At 38.7% G+C, this 17,113-nt stretch overlaps 1 protein-coding gene across 3 annotated transcripts in view; it reads left to right on the top strand.

The window, feature by feature from the left end:
• The window catches only part of SPG11 (SPG11 vesicle trafficking associated, spatacsin), an 88,370-nt gene that overhangs the window by 57,875 nt on the left and 13,382 nt on the right, over positions 1 to 17,113 (top strand). For all 3 annotated transcript variants that reach the window (XR_014260637.1, XM_082450057.1, XM_082450056.1), the window contains exons 28-30: positions 11,837 to 11,999; positions 14,180 to 14,394; positions 14,845 to 15,598. Coding sequence is in view for 2 of the 3 variants with exons in the window: in XM_082450057.1 (XP_082306183.1) it covers positions 11,837 to 11,999; positions 14,180 to 14,394; positions 14,845 to 15,598 (1,132 nt within the window). In the remaining variant the exon portion in view is untranslated. The remainder of the gene's footprint in view (positions 1 to 11,836; positions 12,000 to 14,179; positions 14,395 to 14,844; positions 15,599 to 17,113) is intronic.

Raw genomic sequence — 17,113 nt, 5'->3', positions numbered from 1 at the left:
CTTAATCACTGCACCACCAGGGAAGCCCTATACCATCTTAACCATTTTTAAGTACATAGTTCAGTGGCATTAACTACATTCACATTGTTGTGCAACCGTCAGCACCACCATCCATCCCCATAGATCTCTTTTCTTTTTTTTTTTTTCCCATAACTCTCTTTTCATCTTGTAAAGCTGAAATTCTATAGCCATTAAACAATAATTCTCCATTCTCCCCTCCCACTAGCCCCTGTCAATCACCATTCTACTTTCTGTCTTTATGATTTTGACTAAGTACCTCATAGAAGTGGAATCATACAGTATTTTTCTTCTTGTGACTGGTTTATTTCACTTAACATAATGTCCTCAAGATTCATCCATGTTGTAACATGTGTCAGAATTTCCTCCCTTTGTAGTGCTGAATAATATTCATATTCCATTGTATTTATATACCACATTTTGCCTGTCCATTCATCCATCAATGGACATTTGGGTTGCTTCTATTTTTTAGCTTTTGCAAATAATACTGCTATGAACATTGTGTACAAATATATATAGACCTTGCTTTCAATTTGTTTGGGTATCTACCTAGAAGTGAAATTGCTGGATGACATGGTAATTCTATTTCTGATATTTTGAGGAACTGCCATACTGTTTTCCATAGCAGCTATACTATTCCCACTAACAGTACACAGGCTTCCAGTTTTCCACATCCTCTTCAGCACTTGTTTTCTGTATTTTTGATAGTAGTCATCCTAATGGCTGTGAGATGGTATCTCATTGTATTTTTGATTTGCATTTCCCTAATGATTAGTGATGTTGAGCATCTTTTCATGTGCTTATTGGCCATTTGTATATCTTCTTTGGAGAAATGTCTATTCAAGTCCTTTGCCCATTTTTGAATTGAGTTGCTTGTTTTTTTGGTTGTTGAATTTTAGGAATTCTCTATATATTCTGGATATTAATCCCATGTCATACATATGATTTGTAAATATTTTCTCCCATTCTGTGGGTTGCCTTTTTACTCTGTTGATGGTGTCCTTTGATGCATAAAATTGTTTAAATTTTCATGAAGTCCAATTTGCATATTTTTTTTTTTTTTGCTACCTGTGCCTGTGGTATCCTAGCCAAGAAATTATTGCCAAATCCAGTGTTGTGAAGCTCTTGTCCTGTGTTTTCTTCTAAGAGTTATATTGTTTTAGGTCTTACATATTTAGGTCCTTGGTCCATTTTGAGTTAATTTTTGTGTATGTTGTTCAGTAAGGGTCCAACTTCATTTTTTTGCATGTGGATATCCAGTTTTCCTAGCACCATTTGTTGAAAAGACTGTTCTTTCCTCATTGAATGGTCTTGGCACCCTTGTCAAATATCATTTGACCATGTATATGAGGGTTTATTTCTGGGCTTTCTGTTCTTAGCCATTGGTCTATATGTCTGTCTTCATTTGGCTATTTTGATTACTGTAGTAGCTTTGTAATAAGTTTTGAAATCAGGAAGAGTGAGTCCTCTAGTTTTTTTAGTTTTTTTCAAGATTGTTTTGGCTATTCAGGGTTCCTTGAGATTCCATATGATTTTAGAATTTTCTGTGAAAACAAAATGTCATGGGGATTTTGATAGGGATTGCATTGAATCTGTAGATTTTTGGGATAGTAATGAGATTTTAACTATAGTAAGACTTCCAATTCATAAACATGGAATGTGTTTCCATTTACTTATGTCTTTAGTTTCTTTCAGCAGTGTTTTGTAGTTTTCATTGTACAAGTCTTTTACCTCATTGGTTAAGTTAATTCCTAAGTACTTTATTCTTTTTCTTTGGCTGCACCATGTGGCATGTGGGATCCTAGCTCCCTGACCAGGGATTGAACCCCCATCCCCTGCAGTGGAAGCACAGAGTCTTAAATGCTGTACTGCCAGGGAAGTCCTATTCTTTTTGATGCTATTGGAAATGGAAACATAATTTCCTTTAAAGATTGCTCATTGTTTGTGTATAGAAATGCAACTGATTTTTGTGTGTTGACTTTGTATCCTGCTACTTTGCTCAGTTCATTTACCCTTAAGTTTTATGGTGGAATCTTTAGGGTTTTCTATATAAGATCATACCTGCAAACAGAGATCATTTTATTTCTTCCTTTCCAACTTGGATGCGTTTTATTTCTTTTTCTTGCCTAAACACTCTGGCTAGAACTTAACAGAACTGTGTTGAATAGAAGTGGTGAAAGCAGGCATCTTTGCCTTGTTCCTGATCTTAGAGGAATGCTCTCAGTCTTGCTCCGTTGAGTATGATGTTTGTTGTGGGTTTTTCACATAAGGCTTTTACTATCTGGAGGTAGTTTCCTTCTATTCCTAGTTTGTTGAGTGTTTTTTTATCATGCGGTGGTGTTTAATTTTGTCAGATACTTTTTCTGCATCAATTAAGATGATCATGTGGGTTTTTTTTTTTCTTCATTCTGTTGAAGAAAACTGTGATGTATATATTGAATTTTGTATGTTGAACCATTCTTGCATTCCAGGAATAAATCCCATTTGGTTATGGTATATAATCCTTTTAATATGCTGCTGAATTCAGATTGCCAGTCTTGTGTTGAGGATTTTTACATCAGTGTTCATAAAAGATATTGGTCGGTAGTTTTATTGTAGTGTCTTTATCTGTCTTTGGTATCAAGATTATGCTGGTTTCATAGAATAAGTAGGGAAGTGTTCTTTCCTCTCCAGTTTTTTGGAAAAGTTTGAGAAAGATTGGTATTAGTTCTTTAAATGTTTGGTAGAATTCACCAGTAAACCCATCAGGTCCATGACTTTTCTTTGTTAGGAATCGGTTTTGGTTTTTTGTTTTTTTTTTTTTTAAAGGAATTCCTTTATTTTTATTATTTATTTATTTATTTTTGGCTGAGTTGGGTCTTCGTTTCTGTGCAAGGGCTTTCTCCAGTTGCGGCAAGCGGGGGCCACTCTTCATTGCGGTGCGCGGGCCTCTCACTAGCGCGGCCTCTCTTGTTGCGGAGCACAGGCTCCAGACGCGCAGGCTCAGTAATTGTGGCTCACGGGCCTAGTAGCTCCGCGGCATGTGGGATCTTCCCAGACCAGGGCTCGAACCCGTGTTCCCTGCATTGGCAGGCAGAGTCTCAACCACTGCGCCACCAGGGAAGCCCTCGGTTTTGGTTTTGTTTTGCTTTTTTGGTTGGGAGATTTTTGACTACTGATTAAATCTCCTTACTAGGAGATTTGGTCTATTCAGATTATCTATTTCTTTGTGATTTAGTCTTGGTAGATTTTGTGTTTCAAGGAATCTGTCCATTTCATCTAGGTCATCCAACTTTTTGGCATACAGTTGTTCATAGTACTCTCTTATAATCCTTTTTATTTCTGTAGAATAGGTAGTAATGTCCCCACTTTCATTTCTGATTTAGTAATTTGAGTCTTCTTTCTTTAAAAATGTGTTGTTTAATTTCCACAATTTTGTCAGTTTTCCAGTTTTCCTTTTGTTATTGACTTCTAACATCATCCCATTGTAGTCAGAGAAGATACTTCATATGATATCTGTCTTTTAAAATCTGTGAGACTTAATTGCAGTTAACATATGTTCTCTCCTGGAAAATATGCCATGTGAACTCGAGAAGAATGTGTTTTTTATTGTTGTTGGGAGAGTGTTCTGTGTATGTCTGTTAGATCTAGTTGGTTTATTGTGTGAAGTCCTCTATTTCCTTACTTGTCTCCTGTCAGGTTATTCTGTCCATTATTGTAAGCAGAGTACGGGCATACCTTTGAGATATTGCAGGTTCAGTTCCAGACCACCACAATAAAGTGAATATCGCAATAAAGTGAGTCACATAGATTTTTTGGTTTCCCGGTGCATATAAAAGTTATGTTTAGGGCTTCCCTGGTGGCGCAGTGGTTGAGAATCTGCCTGCCAATGCAGGGGACACGGGTTCGAGCCCTGGTCTGGGAAGATCCCACATGCCGCGGAGCAACTAGGCCCGTAAGCCACAATTACTGAGCCTGCGCGTCTGGAGCCTGTGCTCCGCAACAAGAGAGGCCGCGATAGTGAGAGGCCCGCGCACCGCGATGAAGAGTGGCCCCCGCTTGCCGCAACTGGAGAAAGCCCTCGCACAGAAACAAAGACCCAACACAGCCATAAATAAAAAATAAATAAATAAAATAAAGTAAATAAATTTAAAAAAATATAAATCTTTAAAAAAAAAGTTATGTTTACACTATACTGTAGTCTGTTAAGGGTGCAATAGTATTATGTCTAAAAATATATATATACATACCTTAATTTAAAAACACTTTATTGCTAAAAAATGGTAGTTCTAATTTCAGTTTTTTACGGAAACTCCATACTGTTCTCCATAGTGGCTGTATCAATTTACATTCCCACCAGCAGTGCAGGAGGATTCCCTTTTCTCCACACCCTCTCCAGCATTTATTGTTTGTAGATTTTTTTGATGGTGGCCATTCTGATTGGGAGGTGATACCTCACTGTAGTTTTGACTTGCATTTCTCTAATAATTAGTAATGTTGAGCATCTTTTCATGTGCCTCTTGGCCATCTGTATGTGTTCTTTGGAGAAATGTCTGTTTAGGTCTTCTGCCCATTTTTTGATTGGGTTTGTTGTTTTGATATTGAGCTGCATGAGCTGTTTGTATATTTTGGAGATTAATCCTTTGTCAGTTGCTTCATTTGCAAATATTTTCTCCCATTTTGAGGGTTGTCTTTTCATCTTGTTTATGGTTTCCTTTGCTGTGCAGAAGCTTTTAAGTTTCATTAGGTCCCATTTGTTTATTTTTGTTTTTATTTCCATTTCTCTAGGAGGTGAGTCAAAAAAGATCTTGCTGTGATTTATGTCAAGAAGTGTTTTTCCTATGTTATCCTGTAAGAGTATTATAATGTCCAGTATTACATTTAGGCCTTTAATCCATTTTCAGTTTATTTTTGTGTATGGTGTTAGGGAGTGTTCTAATTTCATTCGTTTACATGTAGCTGTCCAGTTTTCCCAGCACCACTTATTGAAGAGACTGTCTTTTCTCCACTGTATATTCTTGCCTCCTTTGGCATAGATTAGGTGACCATAGGTACGTGGGTTAATCTCTGGGCTTTCTATCCTGTACCATTGATCTATATTTCTGTTTTTGTGCCAGTATCATAGTGTCTTGATTACTGTAGCTTTGTAGTATAGTCTGAAGTCAGGGAGCCTGATTCCTCCAGCTCGGTTATTTTCCCTCAAGACCACTTTGGATATGCGGGGTCTTTTGTGACTCCATACAAATTTTAAGATTTTTTGTTCTAGTTCCATAAAAAGTGCCATTGGTAATTTGATAGGGATTGCATTGAATCTGTAGATTGCTTTGGGTAATATAGTCATTTTCACAATATTGATTCTTCCAATCCAAGAACATGGTATATCTCTCCATCTGTTTGCATCATCTTTAATTTCTTTCATCAGTGTCTTATAGTTTTCTGCATACAGGTCTTTTGTCTCCCTAGGTAGCTTTATTCCTAGGTATTTTATTCTTTTTGTTGCAGTGGTAAATGGGAGTGTTTCCTTAATTTCTCTTCCAGATTTTTCATCATTAACGTATAGGAATGCAAGAGATTTCTGTGCCTTAATTTTGTATCCTGCAACTTTACCAAATTCATTGATTAGCTCTAGTAGTTTTCTGGTGGCATTTTTAGGATTCTCTATGAATAGTATCATGTCATCTGCAAACAGTGACAGTTTTACTTCTTCTTTTCCAATTTGTATTTCTTTTTCTTCTCTGATTGCCGTGGCTAGGACTTCCAAAACTATGTTGAATAATAGTGGTGAGAGTGGACATCCTTATCTTGTTCCTGATCTTAGAGGAAATGCTTTCAGTTTTTCACCATTGAGAATGATGTTTGCTGTGGGTTTGTCATACATGGCCTTTATTATGTTGAGGTAGTGGCCTGTGCCCACTTTCTGGAGAGTTTTTATCATAAATGGGTGTTGAATTTTGTCAAAAGCTTTTTCTGCATCTATTGAGATGATCATATGGTTTTTATTCTTCAATTTGTTTATATGGTGTATCACATTGATTGATTTGCATATATTGAAGAATCCTTGCATCCCTGGGATAAATCCCACTTGATCATGGTGTATGATCCTTTTAATGTGTTGTTGGATTCTGTTTGCTAGTATTTTGTTGAGGATTTTTGCATCTATATTGATGAGTGATATTGGTCTGTAATTTCCTTTTTTGTGTAGTATCTTTTTCTGGTTTTGGTATCAGGGTGATGGTGGCCTCATAGAATGAGTTTGGGAGTGATCCTTCCTCCACAGTTTTTTGGAAGAGTTTGAGAAGGATGGGTGTTAGCTATTCTCTAAATGTTTGATAGAATTCACCTGTGAAGCCATCTGGTCCTGGGCTTTTGTTTGTTGGAAGATTTTTAATCACAGTTTCAATTTCATTACTTGTGATTGGTCTGTTCATATTTTCTATTTCTTCCTGGTTTAGTCTTGGAAGGTTATACCTTTCTAAGAATTTGTCCATTTCTTCCAGGTTGTCCATTTTATTGACATATAGTTGCTTGTAGTAAGTAGTCTCTTATGATCCTTTGTACTTCTGCAGTGTCAGTTGTAATTTCTCCTTTTCTCATTTCTAATTTTACTGATTTGAATCCTCTCCTTTTTTTAAAAATATTTATTTATTTGGTTGCACCGGGTCTTAATTGCAGCTGGTGGGCTCCTTAGTTGCGGCATGTGGGCGCCTTAGTTATGGCTCACCAGCTCCATGGTTGCAGCACATGGGCTCCTTTGTTGCAGCTCATGGGCTCCTTAGTTGCAGCTATCCGGCTCCTTAGTTGTGGCATGCAAACTCTTGGTTGCAGCATGCATGTGGGATCTAGTTCCCTGACCAGGGATCGAAGCCGGGCCCCCTGCATTGGGAACGTGGAGTCTTAACCACTGCACCACCAGGGAAGTCCCTCCCTTTTTTTCTTGATGAGTCTGGCTTAAGGTTTATCAATTTTGTTTATCTTCTCAAAGAACCAACTTTTAGTTTTATTGATCTTTGCTATTGTTTTCTTTGTTTCTGTTGCATTTATTTCTGCTCTGATCTTTATGATTTCTTTCCTTCTACTAACTCTAGGGTTTTTTTTGTTCTTCTTTCTGCAGTTGCTTTAGATGTAAGGTTAGATTGTTTGAGATTTTTCTTGTTTCTTCAGGTGAGATTGAATTGCTATAAACTTCCCTTTTAGAACTGCTTTTGCTGTGTCCCATAGGTTTTGGGTTGTTATGTTTTCATTGTCATTTGTTTCTATGTATTCTTTTATTTCCTCTTTGATTTCTTCAGTGATCTCTTGGTTATTCAGTAGTATATTGTTTAGCCTCCATGTGTTTGTGTGTTTTATAGTTTTTTTTCCTGTAATTGATTTCTTTTTTAAAAATATTTATTTATTTATTTATTTATTCATTTGGCTGCATCGGGTCTTAGGTGCAGCGTGCGGGCTCTTTATTGCAGTGTGTGGGCTCTCTAGTTGTGGCGTGTGGGCTCTCTAGTTGTGGCGCACGGGCTCCAGAGCACGCAGGCCCGGTAGTTGTGGTGCACAGGCTCTCTAGTTGTGTTGTGCTGGCTCCAGAGCACACAGGCTCTCTAATTGTGGCATGCAGGATCCAGAGCACGTGGCCTCAGTAGTTGTGACATGTGGGGTCTCTAGTTGTGGCACAGGGTCTCTAGAGCATGCGGGCTCAGTAGTTGTGGCGCACAGACTTAGTTGCCCTGCGGCATATGGGATCTTAGTTCCCTGACCAGGGATTGAACCTGCGTCCCCTGCATTGGAAGGCAGATTCTTAACTGCTGGACCACCAGGGAAGTCCTTCCTGTAATTGATTTCTAATCTCATAGTGTTGTGGTCAGAAAAGATGCTTGATACGATTTCAACTTTCTTAAATTTACCGAGGCTTGATTTGTGACCCAAGATGTGCTCTATCCTGGAAAATGTTCTGTGTGCTCTTGAGAAGAAAGTGTATTCTGCCGCTTTTGAGTGGAACGTCCTATAAATATCAATTAAGTCTATCTGGTCTACTGTGTCATTTAAAGCTGTGTTTCCTCATTTATTTTCTATCTGGATGATCTGTCCATTGGTGTATGTGGAGTGTTAAAGTCCCCCACTATTATTGTGTTACTGTGGATTTCCCCTTTTATGGTTGTTAGCATTTGCTTTACGTATTGAGGTGCTCCTATGTTGAGTGCATAACTATTTATAATTGTTATATCTTCTTCTTGGATTGATCCCTTGATCATTATGTAGTGGCCTTCCTTGTCTCTTGTAACAGTCTTTATTTTAAAGTCTATTTTATCTGATATGAGCATTGCTACTCCAGCTTTCTTTTGATTTCCATTTGCATGGAATATCTTTTTCCATCCCCTCACTTTCAGTCTGTATGTGTCCCTAGGTCTGAAGTGGTCTCTTGTAGACAGCATATATATGGGTCTTGTGTTTGTATCCATTCAACCAGTTTGTGTCTTTTGGTTGGAGCATTTAATCCATTTACATTCAAGGTAATTATCAATATGTATGTTCCTGTTACTGTTTTCTTAATTGTTTTGGGTTTGTTTTTGTGGGTCTTTTTTTCTCTTGTGTTTCCCACCTAGAGAAGTTCCTTTAGCATTTGTTGTAAAGCTGGTTTGGTGGAGCTGAATTCTCTTAGCTTTTGCTTGTCTGTAAAGCTTTTGATTTCTCTGTTGAATCTGAATGAGATCCTTGCTGGGAGAGTAATCTTGCTTGTAGGTTTTTCCCTTTCATCACTTTAAATATCCTGCCACTCCCTTCTGGCCTGCAGAGTTTCTGCTGAAAAATCAGCTGATAACCTTATGGGGATTCCCTTGTAGGTTATTTGTTGCTTTTCCCTTGTTGCTTTTAATATTTTTTCTTTGATTTAATTTTTGTTAGTTTTATTAATGTGTGTCTTGGCATGTTTCCCCTTGGATTTATCCTGTATGGGACTCTCTGTGCTTCCTGGACTTGATTGACTATTTTCTTTCCCATGTTAGGGGATTTTTCGACTATAATCTCTTCAAATATTTTCTCAGACCCTTTCCCTTTCTCTTCTTCTTCTGGGACCCCTGTAATTCAAATGTTGGTGCGTTTAATGTTGTCCCAGAGGTCTCTGAGACTGTCCTTATTTCTTTTCATTTTTTTTTCTTTATTCTGCTCCTTGGCTGTTATTTCTACCATTCTATCTTCCAGCTCACTTATTTGTTCTTCTCCTTCAGTTCTGTTATTGATTCCTTCTAGTGTATTTTTCATTTCAGTTGTTGTGTTGTTCATCACTGTTTGTTTGTTCTTTAGTTCTTCTAGGTCCTTGTTAAACATTCTTGTATTTTTTTGATCTGTGCCTCCATTCTATTTACGAGATTTTGTATCATCTTTACTATCAGTACTCTGAATTCTTTTTCAGGTAGGTTGCTGATTTCCTCTTCATTTATTTGGTCTTGTAGGTTTTTACCTTGTTTCTTCGTCTGTAGCATATTTTTTTGTCGTCTCATTTTTTTTGATGGGTGGGGCCGTGTTCCTGTCTTGCTGGTTGTTTGGCCTGAGGCGTCCAGCACTGGAGTTTGCAGGCAGTTGGGTGGAGCTGGGTCTTGGTGCTGAGATGAGGACCAATGGGAGAGCTCACACCCATTAATATTCCCTGTGGTCTGAGGTTCTCTGTTAGTCCAGTGGTTTGGACTCAGCACTCCCACCACAGGAGCTCAGGCCTGACCCCTGGCCTGGGAACCAAGGCCCTGGTCACACAGGGATTCCTCCCGTCCCCTTAGGTGTCCAAGGTCCCTCACCAGCGCCTGGTTGGTGCCCTAGATGTGAGGAGACATGAACTCTACGTCCTCCTACTCCACCATCTTGACTCCACACCCTGCATTTAAGTTTCTTTCATGTCTTTTTCATGGCTTGATAGCTCATTTCTTTTTAGTGCTGAATAATACTACATTGTCTGGATATACCAGTCTATTTATCCATTCACCTACTGCAGGACATCTTGGTTGCTTCCAAGTTTTGGCAATTATGAATAAAGCTGCTCTAAACATCCGTGTGCAGGTTTTTCTGTGGACATAAGTTTTCAACTCATTTGGGTAAATATCAATGCCAAGGAGTACTCGATCATATGGTGAGAGTATGTTAGTTTTGGAAGAGACCACCAAACTGTCTTCCAAAATGGCTGTACTGTTTTGCATTCCCACCAGCAATGAATGAGAGTTCCTGTGTCTCCATATCCTTGCTAACCTTTGGTGTTGTCAGAGTTCCAGATTTTGGCCATTCTTAGGTATGTTGTGATATGTCATTGTCTTAATTTGCATTTCCCTGATGACATATGGTTTGGATCTTATTCTCATATGCTTATTTGCCATCTGTGTATGTTGTTTGGTCAGGTATCTGTTAAGTTCTTTGGCCTATTTTTTTAATAGTGTTGTTTGTCTTCTTTTGTTCAGTTTTAAGAGTTCTTTGTATATTTTAGATAACAGTCCTTTATCAGGTGTGTATTTTGCAAATATTTTCTCCCAGTCTGTGGCTTGTCATCTGATTCTCTTGACATTGTCTTTTGTAGGGCAGTTTTTAATTTTAATGAAGTCCAGCTTGTCAGTTATTTCCTTCATGAATTCTTTCTTTGGTATTTTATCTAAAAAAGCCATCACCATACCCAAGGTCACCTAAGTTTCCTCCCATGTTATCTCCTAGGAGTTTTATAGTTTTGCATTTTACATTTAGGTCCTTCCAGGTCTCTTCTTATTCTTGCTTGTCTGCCTGTGCTCCAGCCCCCAACCAAGGGGCAGTGCAGCTGCTCCATCGTTACCTGAGCTCTTTACTTCCATATATTTTTTACTTTAACCAGTTCCATCGTCTGTCTGCCATAGACCCTCTTCTTAGAGCAATAGAGGTAGGGAAACAAGTAAATAAAGACTAAGAACTAATGCTCTGGGGGCTTCCCTGGTGGCGCAGTGGTTAGGAATCCGCCTGCCAATGCAGGGGACCGGGTTTGAGCCCTGCTCCAGGAAGATCCCACGTGCCGTGTGCCACAACTACTGAGCTTGCACTCTAGAGCCCATGCTCCGCAATAAGAGAAGCCACTGCAGTGAGAAGCCCACGCACCGCAATGAAGAGTAGCCCCCGCTCGCCGCAACTAGAGAAAGCCCACGTGTAGCAACGAAGACTCAACGCAGCCAAAAATAAATAAATTAAATACATAAATTTTTTTAAAAGGAACTAATGCTCTGATTCAAGCTTGATGTGGCTGCTTCTTGGGGTCATCTTCCTATTAATATTTTTAGCATTTGATTGAAATGACAAAAGTTCAGGCTTACTAATTGAGATCCTTCTCTAATGATAGTATAAAGTACAAGCAAACTAATAGAACCAGCTCAGCAATGTTAAGCAAGTCTTTTTAAGAGGTCTTCGTATGTGAATTTCAAATCTTCTGGACTCAGGGCAGGACTAGACCCCTCTCTAAAGAAGCTGCTAAGTGAAACATGTCTGGTTAATTTCACAGCCACTCACAGGACTGTTACTTTGGCAGTCCCTAACTTGGCGGTATTTGCATTGCTTCACTCCATTCAGTCTTTAGGTCTCTTTCCCATTTTTGACTTTCACACACATAGCTCTCTACAACAGGATGTCCCACAAAGAGACAAACTACAAAGCTGCCAAAGAGGGCTTATTTTTGCTACTCCTCTGAGCTGCACTACAAATTACTGCTGTTTGAAAAGGACCTGAATAAGCATCCTCCTTTGTAATAGGAGATGCCTTTGATGGTACCTTGGCTTTCTTAGACATTCCCAACTTCAGAGGTTTTGATTTGCTGTTCCTGAGAAACCACTTTCCCTGACCCTTTCTTTTTTTTTCATAGCTTGAAACGGCAGCCACAAGGGTCCACACTATCATTCCTGCCCCATGGCTGAAGGAGCATGTGTATTTTCTTTTGAAGCTTATGCTGCAGCAGTGTAGGACCCAGTATGAGCTGGGGAAGCTTTTACAGCTGTTTGTTGGAATAGAGCATCTCTTCTCTGACGGTAAGGCAATACTTACAGGTAAGTTGCTATTAAGAAGTTAGCTTACCTAATCCTGAAAATATTTTAGAAGGGCATTCTGGAAATTAAAATGCATAGGATATAAGACATTACAGTCCAGAACAGGGTGTGAAGAAGAGGTTACAGGAAACTTCAGTCATGGTTAAAGCATTTACAACAGCACAACAGGGTATAACACAAGTAATACAACTATCTACTAATTCTAAGCAAATAGCCAAATTTCCCCTGGCTAGCCTCTATACCACCCTGTCACTATTATTGTTTTCTTTGACAAGTAACCTTAACATGTCATCATTGTTCAAGGTCACAGACTTGTTTCAGGAATGCCTAATTCATTTTGAAGGTTTTAAGAGACTAATTGTGTCGATTTTTTCCAGATTCCTCCAGACATTGGCAGTCTCTAAGCTTGTTGCTGATTGAATGAAACCAGTATTGCCTTACCCTCTTTTCTACTTGTCTGATAATTTCAAGTTTTTGTTGAGTGATAATGTTCTTTTACGCTAGATTCTGGTATTTTTCAGTACCAGGGTTATTTTATCACATTTAAACTCACAGATGTTCAACTGGAAAGCTCACATTTGCACAGAACAGGCGCAGAATGCCTGGGCTTCATGCCCATGTTGCAGGCTGTGGGGCTGGTGACTAGAAGGGAAGGGGGGTGTTTCCAAAATGCAGTGTATATAAACTACTGTCAGTTACTACGTAGACCAGACAGTAGGTCCTTTTAATATAAGGTACTTTCATTGGTCTCTAGTAACTTTAATTTTCTTAAGAAATAAATTTCCTGTTCTCTTGCCAGAGTTAACCCTATCCTTAAAAAATTACAAGGATTGTCTACATTGTTAACCATTACTATAATGCTTTTATTCACGTAATTAAATTATTTCTGTTTTTATAGAATAGTTGTACGTGTATATCATGTATGTGCTTAGAGAAAAGAAAGGTTTTTTAAAAGACTTATGTTTTATATTATGCCTGCAAAGAAACCCAGTATGCTCATACTGGTGGTTATTGTGCGAGGTGTCTCACTGTCCCTGGAACTGCGCAAATCGGAGCACAGCTCAGCAGGTGGCATTGGGAGCAGGCTCCTACAGAAGGTTTTTCATGCCCCTCCCTCCTTTATGGTAGGGCACACGTAGGCTCTATGCATACTATATTTGGGAGTAGGAGCAAACCCAGCCACATAAATTATTGGCAGAGAATTCCTAATGTTACTAAGGATAAGAATTTGTTTGATTTCACTTATATGTGGAATCTAAAGAACGAATGAACAAACAGAAACAAACTCATAGATACCAGGAGCAAACTGTTGGTTGCCAGAGAGAGGGAGGGTGAGGGGATGGGCAAAATAAGTGAAGGGGATTAAGAGGTACAAACTCCCAGTTATAAAATAAGTAAGTCACAAGGATGTAATGTAGCATAGGGAATATAGTCAATAAAATGGTAATAACTTTGTATGGTGATAGTAACTAGATGTATCATGGTGATCATTTTGTAATGTTCAAAAATATCAAATCACTATGTTGTACACCTGAAACTGATATAATATTGTTAAGTCACTTATATTATACTTTGATTAAAAAAAGAGAGAGAGACTTTCCTGGGGACATCAGGCAGTGCTTAGCTGGGTCTCCCTGGGTTAAGTTAGATAGGTATCTGGAGGAGCAAGTGGTGCTCCATTCTGAATACAGTGTACCACGTTAGAGCTTCGGCTGTTGACCACCTGCAGTTTCAACTGTCCTAGAAGTTCTGTGTCTTGATCCACATGATGCCTGCAGTGAATGAATGAGTGAACAATCATAAAAACAAATTTGTTCAAGGTAGGAGAAAAATCTGGAAAAAGATGGAACTAACCTGAATGAATGGCCAAATCTTCCCAAGTTTAACTGAGTTGCTACTACATAGTAGGCCACCAACTTCTGCCTGGTATATAAAGCCAGATTTATAGATGGAGTCCATGTGCTGATCTTAATAGTTCTTACTATATAGGAGTTGCCTTTGGCTTCCTCTGCCAGCCAACCAGAGTAGAAAAATCGGTTTTTATTTTCCCTTTAACTACATTGTTATGTTAAATATATTCTCCCCTCATATTTAGTTACTCTTGAAATGCCATAGCAGTATTTTACTGATTAAATGCTTATATCTGCTTCTCTTTGGCACAGGTCCAGATGTGAAGAAGCTGTGTGTCCTTAGCCAAATTTTGAAGGATACGTCCATAGCCATTAATCATGTAATTATTACCAGCTACAGCCTTGAGAATTTTCAGCATGAATGTAGATCAATTTTGGAAAAACTGGAGACAGATGGATACTTTGCTTTGGCCAGGAGGGTAGCAGAACTAGCTGAGCTACCTGTGGACAACTTGGTTATTGAAGAGGTATCATTAGTCTTTTAAGTTATTTAAAATCTTAGCTTTTTGAACCAGCATTAAGCAGAACTAAATGAGGTATGTGATTTACCAGTGATGATACTTTTTCGCTTTCGACACAGACATTACTTTCAGAAATGAATGAGCCTAGAATGCCCATTTTTGAGGAACGTTTCCTTTAATATAAGGTTAGCTTACAGGACATGCTACAATTATTTTACTTTGAATAGAATTAAATATAAAGTGGCTTCCTCTTGAACCTCATTCAATTAGATAAATTTAGAGTTGTTTTTCATACCTTAACTTTCCAGATAAAATATCCAGGATCATGTGTAGCCAAGTCCCATGTTCTCTGACTTGATTTGGGTTTTAACAAGTATGGTATACCGAGGGAGCATTAGCATTTATGATATTTCTTTATCCAGGAAAGGCTAAAAATTGCTGTGTTCAATTTCACAGATAACACAGGAAATGCAGACCTTAAAACACATTGACCAGTGGTCCCTGAAACAAGCAAGAATTGACTTCTGGAAAAAATGTCATGAGAATTTTAAGAAAAATTCCATTTCAAGCAAAGCAGCTTCTTCCTTTTTCTCAGCCCAGGCTCTTACGGCATGTGAGTGCCCAGCTGAAGAGGGACCAAGCAGCACTGAGGAGCGCCATCTGCTGCTCACTCTGGCAGGACACTGGCTTGCCCAGGAGGACCTGGTGCCTTTGGAGGAGCTGGAGGAGCTAGAGAAGCAGATCTGGCTCTGCCGCATCACCCAGCACACCCTCAGGGGAAACCAGGAGGAAATAGACCCCAGATGTTCTCAACAGATTTCAACTACTGGTGAACTTTCCTTTGAAAGCTTAGCCAATGAGTTTTCATTCTCTAAGTTGGCTGCTCTGAACACATCAAAATACTTAGAATTTAATGGCCTTCCATCCAAAGACACTTGTGAGAACAAACTGAATTGGAAGGAGCAGGAGTCCCTAAACTTTTTGATTGGGCGCCTATTGGATGATGGCTGTGTGCATGAAGCAAGTAGAGTATGCCGATATTTTCATTTCTATAACCAAGATGTTGCCTTGGTGTTGCATTGCAGAGCACTAGCTTCAGGGGAAGCTAGTGTAGGTGACCTGCACCCAGAGATCCATGCTCTCTTACAAAGTGCTGAGCTGCTTGAGGAAGAAGAAGAACCTGGCGTTCCTCTAAGGAAAGTCGAAAGCAGTAAGTGAAGGAGATGAAATTGCCCTGAGTCCTGTGAGGTGCTGTTGGCATTCTCTCCAGGAAGAAAGGGTCCCTTTTGGTGTACCAGTTACACTAAGTTAAGGGTAATTCATAAACTAGGTAATTAACTAGTCAATGAAGTAGAAACACCTATGTCTTTTTTTTTTTTTAAACCTAGAGCTCTAGTTTATTGCACTTATTTATTTATTTATTTATTTATTTATTTATTTATTTGGCTGCATTGGGTCTTAGTTGTGGCACATGGGATCTTTGTTGCAGCATGCGAGATCTTTAGTTGTGGCATGTGGGATCTTTAGTTGCAGCATGTGGGATCTTTTAGATGTGGTATGCAGAACCGTTAGTTGTGGCATGCGAACTCTTAGTTGTAGCATGTGGGATCTAGTTCCCTGACCAGGGATCGAACCTGGGCCCTCTGCATTGGGAGCACGGAGTCTTAGCCACTGGACCATCAGGGAAGTCCCATCTAGGTCTTTTAACTAGGTAAGTAGCAAAGTTAGAGGGAATCTATCTGACTTGTGGCTAGTTCACTGAAATTTATCCTATGTAAATAATCATGTTTCCAATTGTACATGATCACATATAGAAATATGATTGATTTTTTATGTTAACCTTTAATCCTGTGATCTTGCTGAACTCACTTATCCTAGGAGTTTTCTTATAGATTCCTTGGGATTTTCTATGGAGATAATCATATCTGTGAATAGAGGCAGTTCTGTTTCCTCCTTTCCAATCTATTTGCCTTATTTATTTTTCTTGCTTTACTGCTCTAGCAAGGACTTCCGGCATGATGTTGGATAGGGGTGGTGAGAGTGGACATCCTTGCCTTGTTACTGATCTTAGGGAGGAAGCATTCAGTCTTTCATCATTAAGTGTGATATTAGCTGTAGGTTTTTTGAAGATACCCTTTGTCATGTTGAGGAAGTTCCCTATTTGCTGAGAGTTTTTATCATGGATCAATGTTGAATTTTTTCCTGTTTTTTCTGCATCCATTGATATGATCGTGTTTTGTTTTTTTTTTCTTGTTTAGACTAGTAATACAGTAGATTACATTAATTGATCTTTTAATATATTGAACCAGCTTTTGTATTCCCAGGAAAAACCTCACTTGGTTATGGTGCATTATTCTTTTTGATATATTACTGGAATCAACTTGCTATTTTGTTGAGAATTCTTACATTTATGTTCATGAAGAATATTGATCTGTACTTTTTTTTTTAATACCGTCTTTGGTTTTTGCATCAGGGTAATGCTAGTTTAATGCGTTTCTGGAAAACATTACGTGGAATTGGTGTTATTTCTTCTTTAAGTGTTCAGTAGAATTTACCAGTAAAACCATCTAAACCTGGAGATTTTTGTTTTGGAAGATTTTTTTTTTAATTTATTTTATTTATTTACTTTTGGCTGTGTTGGGTCTTCGTTGCTGCACGTGGGCTTTCTCTAGTTGGGGTGTGTGGGGTCTACTCTTCATTGCAGTGTGCAGGCTTCTCATTATGG

The sequence above is a fragment of the Balaenoptera physalus genome, assembly GCF_965194825.1.
Source record: "Balaenoptera physalus genome assembly, chromosome: 2".
Lineage (NCBI taxonomy): Eukaryota > Metazoa > Chordata > Mammalia > Artiodactyla > Balaenopteridae > Balaenoptera > Balaenoptera physalus.
This window is presented reverse-complemented; position numbering and strand designations above follow the sequence as displayed.